The sequence below is a fragment of the Neovison vison genome, chromosome 12 (assembly GCF_020171115.1).
Source record: "Neovison vison isolate M4711 chromosome 12, ASM_NN_V1, whole genome shotgun sequence".
Lineage (NCBI taxonomy): Eukaryota > Metazoa > Chordata > Mammalia > Carnivora > Mustelidae > Neogale > Neogale vison.
In genome coordinates this window covers 24122222-24135445 of record NC_058102.1, presented here as the reverse complement: position 1 = coordinate 24135445, position 13224 = coordinate 24122222, and the positions used below count along the sequence as shown (strand labels likewise).

The window sequence follows — 13224 nt, the reverse complement described above, 5'->3', positions numbered from 1 at the left end:
CGGGCAGTGTCGGCCATATTGTGAGAGTGGTTTGCAGGCAGCTGCCGTGTTCGCTGAGCTGAATAAAGAAGTCAGTGTGAGCAGTTTCTCTTTCCAGGCCCCGCACGGGAGGTCTGCCCTCCAGTTTGCTGCTGCAAGTGGAAGCTATGAACAAAGCCTGTCAGGCTTTGGTTCTAAACAACAAAGTCCCATGAACAAAATTCGAACTTCAGTTCATGTTCTTTGTCCAGACTTTGTTCTAAAAAAAGAGTCTCCTCCTGGGGCGCCTGGGTAGCTCAGTCGGTTAAGCTGTTAAGTGTCTGCCTTTGGCTCAGGTCATGATCCCGGGGTCCTGGGATGGAGCCCGGGGTCAGGTTCCTTGCTCAGTGGGGATCCTGCTTCTCCTTCTCCTTCTGACCCTTTTCTCTCTCTCAAGTAAAAACAAAACAAAAAAAAAAACCCAAAAAACCAAAAAAACAAAAAAAAAAACCAAAAAACCCACGAAGTTATGTTATTCACCATACAGTACATCATTAGTTTCTGATGTAGTGTTCCATGATTCATTGTAACATAATAAAAAAATTAATTTAAAAAATCTAAAAAATGAAAACAATTAAGAACAAAAAGAGCCTTTCGTATCTATTTGCTGGACTATAAGCCCTGTGATTCCTGTTATTAAAAAAAAAAATCAGGAAATGCCAAGTATTGTTTGAACTCTGGGGTTTTCATTTCTACATCCCTGGTCAAAAGCCCACAGGCAGACTGGATAGAGCCCTCCAGGAGGGAGCGCAGCTTCAGTGTACCCACTTACAGCATTTCTTCCTCTAAGTTTGCTGCTGAGATTCAAAGTCCTGACCTTTAAGAGGAGTTAAACCCTTACTCTGATGGCAGCTGCTTCCCTCCCTCTACCCCATATGATAAGGAGAGGACAAACTTGCCAGACTTGCCAGAGCATACGTGTTCTAGACAGGATGGGCTGGGTTATGCTGTGCCAACAATCCCCAAATCTCCATGGCAATAAAGGTTCTTTTCTTTCTTATGCAAAGTTCTGTGAGGGTGGAACAACTCTCCTTTTACTTATTAGCCATGCTGTCTGGACCTCGTGGCCTCCAAGGTCACCACTGCAGGAGAGGAGAACTAGAGGACTTCACTGGATGCTTTTAAGTAGGTCCACCATGCACCTCAGTTTGCCTGCACCACTCATAACGTATACCTATTGATGTGGAAAGATGCTTAATATACTTTCCTTTTATTCTCAGAAAGTGTCCCAGTTTAGGCAATAAATTAGGATAACCATTTCCAAGAGCCAGCATGGAATGACTACCATAATTTCTGTTCATATGGTATTGGCTTCAACCTGCTATGCAGGCACATAGAGAATTTTAGAGGGACAAATATGTGTTTTAGTGAACACTAACAACTTCTGGCACAATAGGCATTTTGCAGGAATGCCGTGAATTTTATTTTTTATTCCAGTATAGATAACATTCAGTGTTATATTAGTTCCAGATGTACAGTATGGTCATTCAGCAACTCTCTACATTATTCGTGCTCATCATGATAAATGTACCCTTCCTCTCCATCACCTATTTCACCCACCACCACCCCCTGCATCCCCTCAGTTCTCTATAGTTAAGAGTCTGTTTCTTGGTTTCTTTCTCTCTCCCTCTCTCGTTCATTTGTTTTGTTTCTTAAATTCCACATATGAGTGAAATCGTATGGCATCTGTCTTTCTCTGACTGACTTACCTCGCTTGGCATTATGCTTTCCAGCTCCATCCATGTTGTTGCAAATAATACCATGAATTTTTAAAGAGAAACAATGCAATAACTCCAGCTACCAAGACTCTGTTGAGCAGATACGATATAAATATGATATTCTTATGAACTAAACCATATCATTTAATCGCCCATGTAGTAGGCTGAATCATGGCCCTCCCCCCAAAGATACCTGCATCCTAATCCCTAGAACCTTACCTGGTATGACAAAAAGGGCTTTGCATATGTGATTAAATTAACAGTGGAGATGGGGAGATTATTCTGGCTTATCCAGGTGGACCCTAAATGTAGTCAGAGTATCCTTATAAAAGGGGGATAGAGGGAGATTCGACAACAACAGGAGAAGGTTGTGATGAAGGAAGCAGACCTGGTGTGAATGCTGTAGGGGCTACAGATCAAAGGAAACAGGTGGCCTCTAGAAGCTACAAAGGGCAAGGGCACAGATTCTCCCTTTACAGCTCCCAGAAAGAGCCAGCCCTGCTGACACCTTGATTTTCATACAGGGAAACTAAATTCAGATTTTTTTTTTCCTCCAGAACTGTAAGAGAACAGATTATGTTGTTGTAAGCCACTAGGTTTGTCATCAGTTTGTCACAGCATCAGTCAGACGTGAATATGTGCAAACATTGTAAAGGTCAGCATGTGACCTTGGATTTCCGTTTCTAGTTATGATAGATACTATTATTATTATTACTATTTAAGATTTTATTTATTTATTTGACAGACAGCAAGAGAGGGAACACAAGCAGGGGGAGTGGGAGAGGGAGAAGAAGGCTTCCTGCTGAGCAGGGAGCCCGATGAAGGGCTCAGTCCCAGGACCCTGGGACCATGACCTGAGCCGAAGGCAGTCATTTAACTGACTGAGCCACCCAGGCATCCCAAGGTAGATACTCTTATTATCCATATATAACATGTGAAAAATGTAAGCGACTTGCCCAGGTTCCCTCAGCTAGTTAGCGTTAGAAGATCTACACCCGGGCAGACTGGCTCCTCAGAACACGTTCCTAACCACTCTGCTGTACGGCCTCTCCCCTGCTGCCCAACTGACTTCTGAGCTCCATTCCCCCCAACCAGGGACGGCCACCCTGGAAAGCCCCTGCTCCCTGCAGCCTCTTCTCCCTCTCCCACCTGACTGCAGTCTCCTATTCTCTCTGTGGCACTCTGGACCATTTTCCAGCTTTGGAACTTTTATGGAAGGTTCTAGGGCTTCTGTATGGAATTTCTCAAGTAAAGTTAAGCTTAGGTGAAATTATTGAATGTCTTTATATTTAAGGTTATGGGAAGGTATTATTTGAGGGAAGAAGTTGTTTCTGAATCTTCTTCCTACTCTTGATTTCCTGATTCTTCTCCTCATATTTCAAAAGGGGGACTATTCCTCGGGGTAATCAAATAAAGTGATTAATAGGAGTTATACTGGAAATGTATTAAGCTTGTTTTACCATGACCCAGAAAAGCAGCATCTGGAAATCCGATATATGAATTCCTACATAACTATTACTTCAAATCTCCCTTTGGGTAGTATCAGTTATATACTAGTATGATTTTTGCCATATTGTTAGTTGTTTAATGGTTCTATAGTTAATCACTGAATTAAATATTTGTGCCTGTCTTGGCCCTTCCCTGAACCGCCCAGATCTCCCCTTCAGGACTGAAGAGCTCATTTTCCCAGCTCTGGGAAATATGCTAACAGCCCTCAGTTCTCAACCCTGTCCAGGAATTGTGCGTGGTGAAAGGAGCTGTCCGCTTCCTTGGGGGGGGGTGTCAGCATCTGATTACTGGTTGATATGGGGTGCAAAGACCCAACCCACCTCCCACAGCTCTGAAGGGGCATCCCAGCTTCAGAACCCCCATGGTGTTGGCTGAGCCCTTCCCTGTGACTGCATTGCAGCCCATCTTCTTTCTCTGCTCAATCTGCTGTCTTTCCCTTCCCCATGGGTGTTGATCCCAAGAGTATTTCCTAATGATCTTTCTGGAAGCTGAGTTCCATCTCAGAGTCTGTCTCTCAGGAGTCTGAACCTCAGCACTGAGTTAAAAAAAATAAAAATAAAATCCCTGACTAGTGATGAATACGTGAGTCCTCAATTGTCCTTATTTTTGGTATTAGAAGAGTTCCAAAGGAGCTAGGAAGAATACTCTGGCTTGAAGTTTATTTTCCAATAGAGAAGTAAGGGGAAAAACATCATACACATGTCACCCAATCGTGACTGAAACTGCATTCTACAATGTGACCGCATAGCTCAATCCCATTTTCTCTTGACCTCCATTTAACAGTTAATTTACGGATAAAATAAACTGTAAAACAAAGACTCTAGCTTATTTGCAAACCTCAACAAATGCAGACTTCTTTTCTTAGAAGATGTATATTTTCAGAGTAGGAAAAGCAAGGACTCAGTAAAGCTTTAAAACTATCTTCCAAAAATAAAGGCAATGATGTAAAGTGATATAATCACCCATAAGTACCATATCAGAATTTATACTCTTACATTTCCACCGAGAATGAGAAACAGGCATTAGTTTTGTAACATTAAATCCTCTCTCCAAGAAACTTTCACTCTTCCCCCAAAGCCCTGATTATAAGCACTGAACCACTGGCCATGAACTTGCATCTAGCCTTTATGCCCCAAGCACTTCATTGTTGGTTGCATAACTCATCCTTCCTGTTCTGATTAGAGCTTTTGGTATTTTAAAGGGGATTTGCCCTGTTTGAGACCCTATATTAGTTCTTTATATGGTGAAAAACACCTTCCTGGAGAGAGAGGGAGAGAGCTGCTCTCTTCCTGCACAATAGGGTGTCACAGGGAAAGACTCTTTTTTCTGGGCCTCAGACTCTTGAGCAGTTAGAACAAGCCTGATAAGTACAGCCTAAACTTTTACTTTTTTCTTAAGAATCTCTTTTGACCTTCCAGGATTGTTTTCTTAAATAGTTCCCGATGAAAAGCATCTACCCGTAATGGCGATCTCACCGCCAGCTCCATCGCTTTTCACCGAGGAGTGGCTCGGCTTGGCCCAGGAAGGGGCGTGAAGGGAGCTGGAATAGCGGCAAAGACGAGGGGAGTGTAGAAGGCCCCAAAGGCCCAAAGACACTCACTAGCTGAGCACCTCCCTAATTTACATACCAGATAGGACTGTTAGGCGTTTTTTCCCCGTTACCAACCGATTCTGCAATTTGCTGACATTCAATTCAGTTCTAACACTACTACCCAGAGTTAGCCTAGACTCCACAGATGAAAGGCTTAACCCAAGGCTGCCCCCACTTCCAATGCCAGCTACCAATGAAGTGCCCAGGCTATCCACACTTGTGCTCCGCAGACTACAAATTTGAAAGTTCCCTTGACATCCCCTCCCATTCGATAATTCACTAGAATGAGTCACAGAACTCAGGAAAGCACTTTGCTTGCAATTATTAGTTTATTATAAAGGATACAACCGAGGAACAAATAGAAGAGATGGATAAGGGCAAGATATGGGAGGTGGAAAGGGGCAGAGCTCCCATGCTCTCTCGGGGCTCCCCACCCTCTCAGCACATCAGTGTGTTCACCAACCAAGGAGTTCCTTGAAACCTGTGGTTATGGGGTTTCTGTGAAGATTTTATTACATGGCCCCGATTGATTAAATGGTTGGCTTCTGTGATCAAATTCAATCTCCAGCCCTGCTCCTTTTCCCAGAGATCAGGGCCTGGGGCTGAAAATACCAACCCTCCAATCACATGGTTGGTTTTCCTGGTGACCATCTCCATCCTAAAATTACCAGACCCCTTCCCTTCCATAGTTATAGTATTACCACACAAAGGAAAATTTCCAGCGGTTTTATGAGCTTTATGCCAGAATCTGGGGCAAAGACCAATTACTTGTTTTTTATTATACCACAGTGTAAACTATGAGCATATCCTAAAATTGATTTTTCAACGTACACCCGGTGGATGTAGTCCCCCTCAATATATCTTTCCTTAGAGAGGCACTCTCTATGTAGTCCAACAAAGAGGCCATTATTCAAAACATTTTTGGCATCTACTTATATATAAGAAGAGAGACAGGGCCCCTAAATGTTGCTTAACTGTTTCTGGCCTGACTGAAACACAGTTTCCTGCGCATGTGGGACAATGGGCCTGCACAAGAATTGTCCTTTATTAAAAGGAACTCTGTTCCAGAGCTCAAGGAAATGCCCTACACAGCCAAGGCTCGGTGGTCACACAGTGACCATAGCAGTGGTAATGATGATGATTTAGGAAGAATCAATAATATTTTTAGATCATATGCTATTTGAACCAATTCTCAGTACAAATGCTTTCTCTCCCATATCCCATCTTTAATTTCTAATTTTCTTGTTCTCTGCAAGATGTCTTTATAATAATGTTATTTCTTTAAAATTTAATTTTAAAAGATTTCTACCATCTTACCAGGATGACCTTTTGACCTCGTATTATGTTAAAAAAAAACCTTTTTCTGTCATATTTAAAGTTTTATTAACACAAGATTAAAGTGCTGGAAAAGATAATTGTGTTCTCAGCAAAGTGTGAAATTTCCTGTGGTCTGGCAGAGTTGTATACGAGCCCTTCTCACCTTCTTAAGAGTTGGGTGCTGTACCCGTTAGATTGGGGAGATAATATCTATTACTGTTGGTGGTGGGATTCTCTTGATTATATGAAGTACAGTGAAGCCAAATCTCTCTAGTTCCCTCTCATCTAGAACTCCAACCGCGGGGTCACCAGTCATTCATAATATTGATTCTTTAGTAAACTAGTATCATATTATCCTTCCTACTTTGGAATGCATGTTTTTCCTGTCTGGAAAAAAAAAAACCCACAATAAATTATTAACTTCGAAGACTCAGGGGATGTGTTGAGATAGAACTATAACATGGTACAGAAACTTACATGTGAGAATGCTGGATAAAAACAGCATTTGTTTTCCTACTTTGAGGCTTTTAAACCTTTTTCCCCCCATGGATCTGGTTCTCTGTGTTTGAAAGTTCTTGAAAGGAGGCCAAGTTAAATCCATCCATATCACAAAGCCCATAGTTTCTGAAAACCCACTTACCAATTACAAGAGGAGGCAGACGTGATGGAGTAGTGGGAATTCAGCGTTCTCCCTCCCTTTCTTCTGGGTCACTAACACGTGGAATCAACAAAAAGGCAACTGACACTGTGCTGAGAGAGAAGCAAGAAAATTCCTCAATGTAGGTGCTCAATAAAAACTCACTGGATTGAGAAAAACCATAGATACTTTGAAGACTATATAATTTCTCTTTTAGTCAAGGAAAGTTATTGGAGCAAAAGAACAGAAGTAATAAAATCTTTCATTATGACAGAATCTAGTTTTCATGCAGAAACTCATATAAAATATAGCATTGGCAAATAACCTTTAACTCTCCAGTGACGTTCAGAACTCCCCCAGACAAACTCAAGTCCTGGCAGTGAACCCCTTTGATGCACCCCAACTTGATTACCTTTTTTCCTCTCCTCTTATTTCCAACTTCTATTCTTTCCAAGCAGAACTATCTCCACTTCTCTAATACTGCCCCTTAAAACATAACCTACTTGAATTAATTCAGTCTGCTTACCTGCCAGGCTTTTTCCTTCCTTTCTCTCCACAGAGCCTTTCTTGAGCCACAAAAAGGAGCCAGGACTCCTTGGTAACTTGTCCAGGACAATTCAGACTCAAAGCTACTTACAAAAGACATAAAAGACTCCCCCCATGATTATAGGATTGCCAATCCTTTCTCTGTTGAATGGCAAAAAAGAAAAAAGAAAAAGAAAAGAAAACAAGAAATTCAGTAATTTCACCTAAGTTTAACTTCACTTGAGAAATTCCATATGGAAGCCCATAAAATTTCCCAATATCAAAATGGGAAGAGGGTCCAGAGTGCCATCGAGCCTGTGTGAGGGAGCAAAAGACAGGAGTCAGGTGGGAGTGGGAGGAGAGGCTGCAGAGAGCAGGGGCTTTCCAGGATGGCTGTACATGGTTGCGGGGGAGCTCAGAGGACTGCTGGGCAGCAGGGGAGGCCGTACACAGAGTGGTTAGGAACGTGTTCTGAGGAGCCAGGAGTAAAGGTCCTGGCTCTGATATGTACTAGCTGAGGGAGTTTGGGTAAGTCACTGAAAGCCTCTGAGCCTCTGGGGTGCCTGGGTGGCCCAGTGGATTAAGCAACTAACTCTTGACTTTGGCTCAGGTCATGATCTCAGGGTCCAGGAATTGAGCCCCAGGTCAGGCTCCGCTCAACGAGGAGTCTGCTTGAGATTCTCTCCTCCCTCTGCCCCTCCTCATCCTCAAATCAATCAATCAATCCTCAGGCAAAAGTCTCTGAGGTTCATGGGTGTGTTCACATTATAAAACATTATGCAGGATTACTTTAAAGATTTTTATTTATTTATTTGTCAGAGAGAGGGAGGGAAAGAGAGCGAGCAAGCATAGGCAGACAGAGCGGCAGGCAGAGGCAGAAGCAGGCTCCCCGCCGAGCAAGGAGCCCCTCGAGGGACTTGATCCAAGGCCGCTGGGATTAGGACCTGAGCCGAAGGCAGTCGCTCAACCAACTGAACTACCCAGGCGTCCCAATGTGGGCTTACTTTAAATGTCTAGGTATCAAGATTGAGCAGATACAAATCAAGAAACAAGTCTAAAGAAATACTTTACCTTTTAACTCTATCATTTTATTTGAAATCTTATAAATTCTAATTTGTAAATCTTGAACTCTCTGGGGAAAAAGATATAGCTCTGACTTCCTGAAGTTCATTCAGATTCTCATAATGTTTATAGCACTGATATACTTTGGGTGTGAAATAAATTTCACATTTTCACCCAACTCAACATTTTTAAAAACTGGACTCCATGTTTTTGATGACAGTGGCTTTTTAACTTTACTGTTTAATAAAATAAAATTTCATAAATTACCTGGAACATGTTTAGGTGGTTACCTTCTATTCCTAATTTAAGTAGAAGTTTTAGCAGTAACAGGACTCTGTAACACTTCTAGGAATCAATATTACTTTGAAATTTTTAGCTATTGCAGTGAGGCAAAAGAATAAAATCAGTAACATAAATACTAAGAAATAACAAAATTATATTTTTTTGTAAATGATACAACTGCAAAACCAAAGTGTAAGCATTTTAAAAATGACTAGATTAAGAGACTCTGATAAAGTGGCGGATATAAAAATTAATAACTTTTTTTCTACTAAGAAAAACCATTTTTAAAAAAAGATTTTATTTTTAAGTAATCCTTGTACCCAGCATGGGGCTCAAACTCACAACCGTGAGATCAAGACTCAATATGCTTTACTAAGTGAGCCAGCCAGGTGTCCCAGGGATAATCATTTTAAATAGAAATTTAAAAACTTTAAAACATTCAAACTAACAGAACTATAAAATGCTTAGGAATAAATTTAACAAAAATAGTAGAGGATGTAAGTAAAAAAAAAAAAAGAATGAATTTTAGTAGTAGACACTTTTTTTTTTAAGATTTTATTTATTTATTTGACAGACAGAGAATATAAGTAGGCACAGAGACAGGCAGAGAGAGAAAGAGGAGGAAGCAGGCTCTCCACTGAGCAGAGAGCCCGATGCAGGGCTTGATCCCACGACCTTGGGATCATGACCCGAGCCGAAGACAGAGGCTTTAACCCACTGAGCCACCCAGGCTCCCAGTAGTAGTCACTTTTACAAAGCCATTTTTAAAATAAACCTTTCCTTTTTCCATGAGTTGAAAAGTCAATTAATCATATGTTTATGACATCCAGTCATCATTTCTAATTAATACTGTATGGGGATTTTCAGCCAGTGAAGTAAAGGAAGAAAGGAAGGAATAAAATTCTTACTATTTATAGACAGAGAAAATCCAAAATAGTCTTCAGATACACTCTTAGAATGAGTAAGTGAATTTAGCAAAGTTGCTATATGCATATGAATGTAAAAGTAAACTTTATTTCTATACAGCAGGAAAAAATTATAAATGACAGATTTGAAAAGCTATCATTTACAGTCATATCAGAAAATTTACACAGAAATGCAAAGGACCTGGAATAGCCAAAATCATCCAAAAAAAAAAAATAAATAACAAAGCTAATGGAATTACACTTCTAGTTATCTAGTCTTATGAAGAAGCTGTAATAGCAGTGTGGGATTGGAGTAAGTATAGACATAGACCGATGGAACAAAATACAGTCCCAAAAGAGATCCATGCATATTCGGTCCCATGGCTTATGTCAGAGGGGACTTTGCAGTGCAGTGAGGAAAGAAAGTCTTTTCAACAAATAGATCTGGGTCAACTGGTTATCCATACATCCATATATTTCCAGTGGAAGTGTTAATTACTACAACTTATTTGGAAAGTAATCTGGCAAGAAACATTAAAATGTAAAATGTAAACACCCTTTGACTAAACCAAACCATCTTGGGGTATCAGCAGTACGGAAATAGAAGCATCTACACCCAAGGATGTATATGAATAAACAAACATGTACAAAAACTAGAAAGAACCTTTATAAGGAGTGATTGAACAACAGGACACGGCCATCTCATGCATTGTTACGTAGCCATTAAGAAAAACATGTTTGACGATGACAGTAATGCGGACCCTTTGTTATGTGTTCATTGTGTGCGAGGCACCATTCTGAGTATTTTATATGTATAAACTCATTCCATCTTGTAACAACAATATGTTGTAATAACAATTATAATACAATATTATTTCTTTTTTATGGATGATGAGGTTAAAATTCAAATAGGTCAAATACTTTACTCAAGCTCACCTAGCTGGTGGTGAGGTCTGAATTTGAACCAAAACAGTCTCACTCCAGAACACACAGTCTTAAACTCCATGTAGGTTATTCTGCCTCCCTGAATTGATTAAAGAGGGATTTCCCTTACATATTGGTAATTGAAAAGGCAAATAATGGAAACCTAGTTATCCTATTTCAAAAAAAAAAAAAATGAAAGAAAGAAAGAACGAACCCATATGAATATACATTTGTGAGAGAATTTTAAAAGTCTTGGAAAGATGCCCCTCAAACTGGTAATACTACTTCAGGATTGAGTGAGAAAGGAGGACATTATAAACATGTACATGTTTTTTCCACTTATTTATTATGTTAAATTATAGAAAGCACTGGAATATTTTTGTCCTATTTTAATCCAGTGAAATGAAGAAAAAGAAATAAAAACCAGCCTCCATGTTTAGGTTCCCTGTGTTTTCTTAAGAATAAAAGCTTCATTTAATAATTTGACAGGAAATTAATAAAACCTGTCTTCTAATTTCTTACCAGAATTTAGGCCCACAAGCATCTCTAATCTGTTGTGGTCATTCTGCGTGACATTTGCTCATTCATCTTCCAAAGTATCTAGATCTGCATAAAGTAGGTCCCCAGGAAACGTGAAAGTTCCTTCCTGTTTATTACGTCTCCTTCCTGCTTCTCTCTCAGTGAAATAACCATTGCTACTGATGAAGTTCTAGAACCTAGGTGAGGTTTGGTGGGCTGAGGTCTGGAGCCGATGACCAAGAAAGAATTCTTGAGACATCTTTGGTGCAAAATGGTGGTTTATTAAAGCACGGGGGCAGGACCCGTGGGCAGGAAGAGCTGCTGCGCCAGGCATGTGAGGGGTGGCTGGTTATATACACAGGAGTTGGGTAGGTGAGGACAAAGGGGTGTTCAGAAGGGCTATTGGGGTAAAGAAGACTGTCAGGATATTGAAGGCCTGGTTACTATCAAGCCAAGGCCACTTTCCCCCTAATGAGGCACTAACATAAAGACAATTGGGAGTCTCCTGGTGGAATGTTACATTCCTGCTATCAAGTGTCCTTGTTAGTGAGATTTGGGTGTAGAAGAAATTTAACTTTATTGAGGGCTTGAAGAACTGAGTTATGTGCCTTTGGAAATTGAGCTATCGATAAGGTAACTTCTTTGTTGTAAATCTCAAGGACATTTGTAAACCAAGGGAGACTCCTGCCTTGCAGGACTGTGATCTCTGCAAGTTAACTATTTGTTTTTCTTTTAGGGCAGCCAGAGGTGCCTGAGGAATGTCACACATATTACTGAGGGGAGGGGGTGAAGAGGGGGTGCAAGGTGCCAGCTTTTGCTTTGTCCTCAGCCAGGCTTCTGCTCCCTCATCACTATGATCATAAAGGCAGTCTTATTTTTCATCTTTCCTTCTGTCCAGGTGACTTTGACTGTACTCGTTCTCAGCATGGCAATCCGGTGCCTCTCTCAGAGAGAGTGAGCAAGCACCAAACAGAACTTGCTTCACTGTGGCAAGACTGAAGCTCAAAGACAGGGACATCTGTCAACTGGGCAGCCTGTTACGGAAGAAAGCATTTTGTTAGGAATAGGGCCAAAGTCCTGCCATTAGAATCATATACAGTGATTATAGAGATGCAGATAGTCTGTATTTCTAAAATATCTGCTGTTTTATAGGCTAATCTATGAATCTTAATAGGCTCTAGAATGACAAGTGTGACATTTCAGCCATGCAGAGATATGAAACTTTGTATTTTGCCTGAGGCAAGAGTTAAATATCTTTCATATAAAACCATTGTATGGAATTGGTATTTATATGTTTGAGAACTTTACTTCAGCCAACAGTTTGAAACGATGCATTTCATGAACACTTTCTGCTTTTTCTCAGGTCCCATTCGATATCTCGCTGCCATCTATATTCAATCTTGAGAGACTTTTTGACCTTGCGAATGGTTGTATTATATCAGGAGGAAGGCTCTTCAGCTGGATGGTGTCCATCATTCCCCAATGTTCTTTACAGAACTAATCTTGTAAAGGATTTAACTGATGCTGTTTTTCTTGATTTGAATACTTTTTGGTCTTCTTGTAACAAGCAAAATAAAATGGTTTCTTACATAAGCTAAACTTCCTCAAAAATTATAGTTTTGAGTGAGGTCTTAAATTGTATCTGAATTAAATGACAATGCTGCAGCTTATTAAAACCGTCTTACAGAACTATTCATAGAAATATGTGTGTGTCCCGTGCAACTATTCTCATGTTTATATAGCTCACATGTACGTTGTCTTTAGATGTGTCCATGGAACGAGATTGGATTAAAACTGTGGTTCTCAGCTGGGCCCAATTTTGCCCCCAGGCAATATGAAACAACTGAAGAACTTTGATAGCTGTCACTGGGAGGACCGTGCTAGTGGCCTCCAGTAGGAAACTATGCTGCAGTGAAAGAGAAAGAGAAAAGAACAAAATATTTTCCATTGAATTCAGAAAAAGAAATTGCCTGATGACTATACCTTCATCTGAAATGAAGTTTGGGTCTTGCAGAGAAGCCATTAGGATAGTGACGGCTCTTACGCAGTGAGGGCTTCCAGATCCTTTGGCCAGAGAATGGAGTTTTTAAATTTGTGGGAGAGAGAATGCTTTCAAGGGTTTTATGTTTCTCATGGGGAATGTTTAACTTATGGAAAGTTTAGCCACCAGGGGCAAAAAAGTACAGCAAATTACCTACGCATTTAATATTGGTGTAG

General features: G+C 40.5%; 1 protein-coding gene across 1 annotated transcript in view; it reads left to right on the top strand.

Annotated features, from left to right (window-relative positions):
* CFAP54 (cilia and flagella associated protein 54) overlaps window positions 1-12606 on the top strand; it is a 322605-nt gene extending 309999 nt beyond the window's left edge. The window contains exon 68 of the mRNA XM_044227472.1: window positions 12371-12606. Coding sequence (XP_044083407.1) covers window positions 12371-12508 — 138 coding nt within the window. The 3' untranslated portion in view covers window positions 12509-12606. The remainder of the gene's footprint in view (window positions 1-12370) is intronic.
* The last annotated feature ends 618 nt before the right edge of the window (window positions 12607-13224 follow it).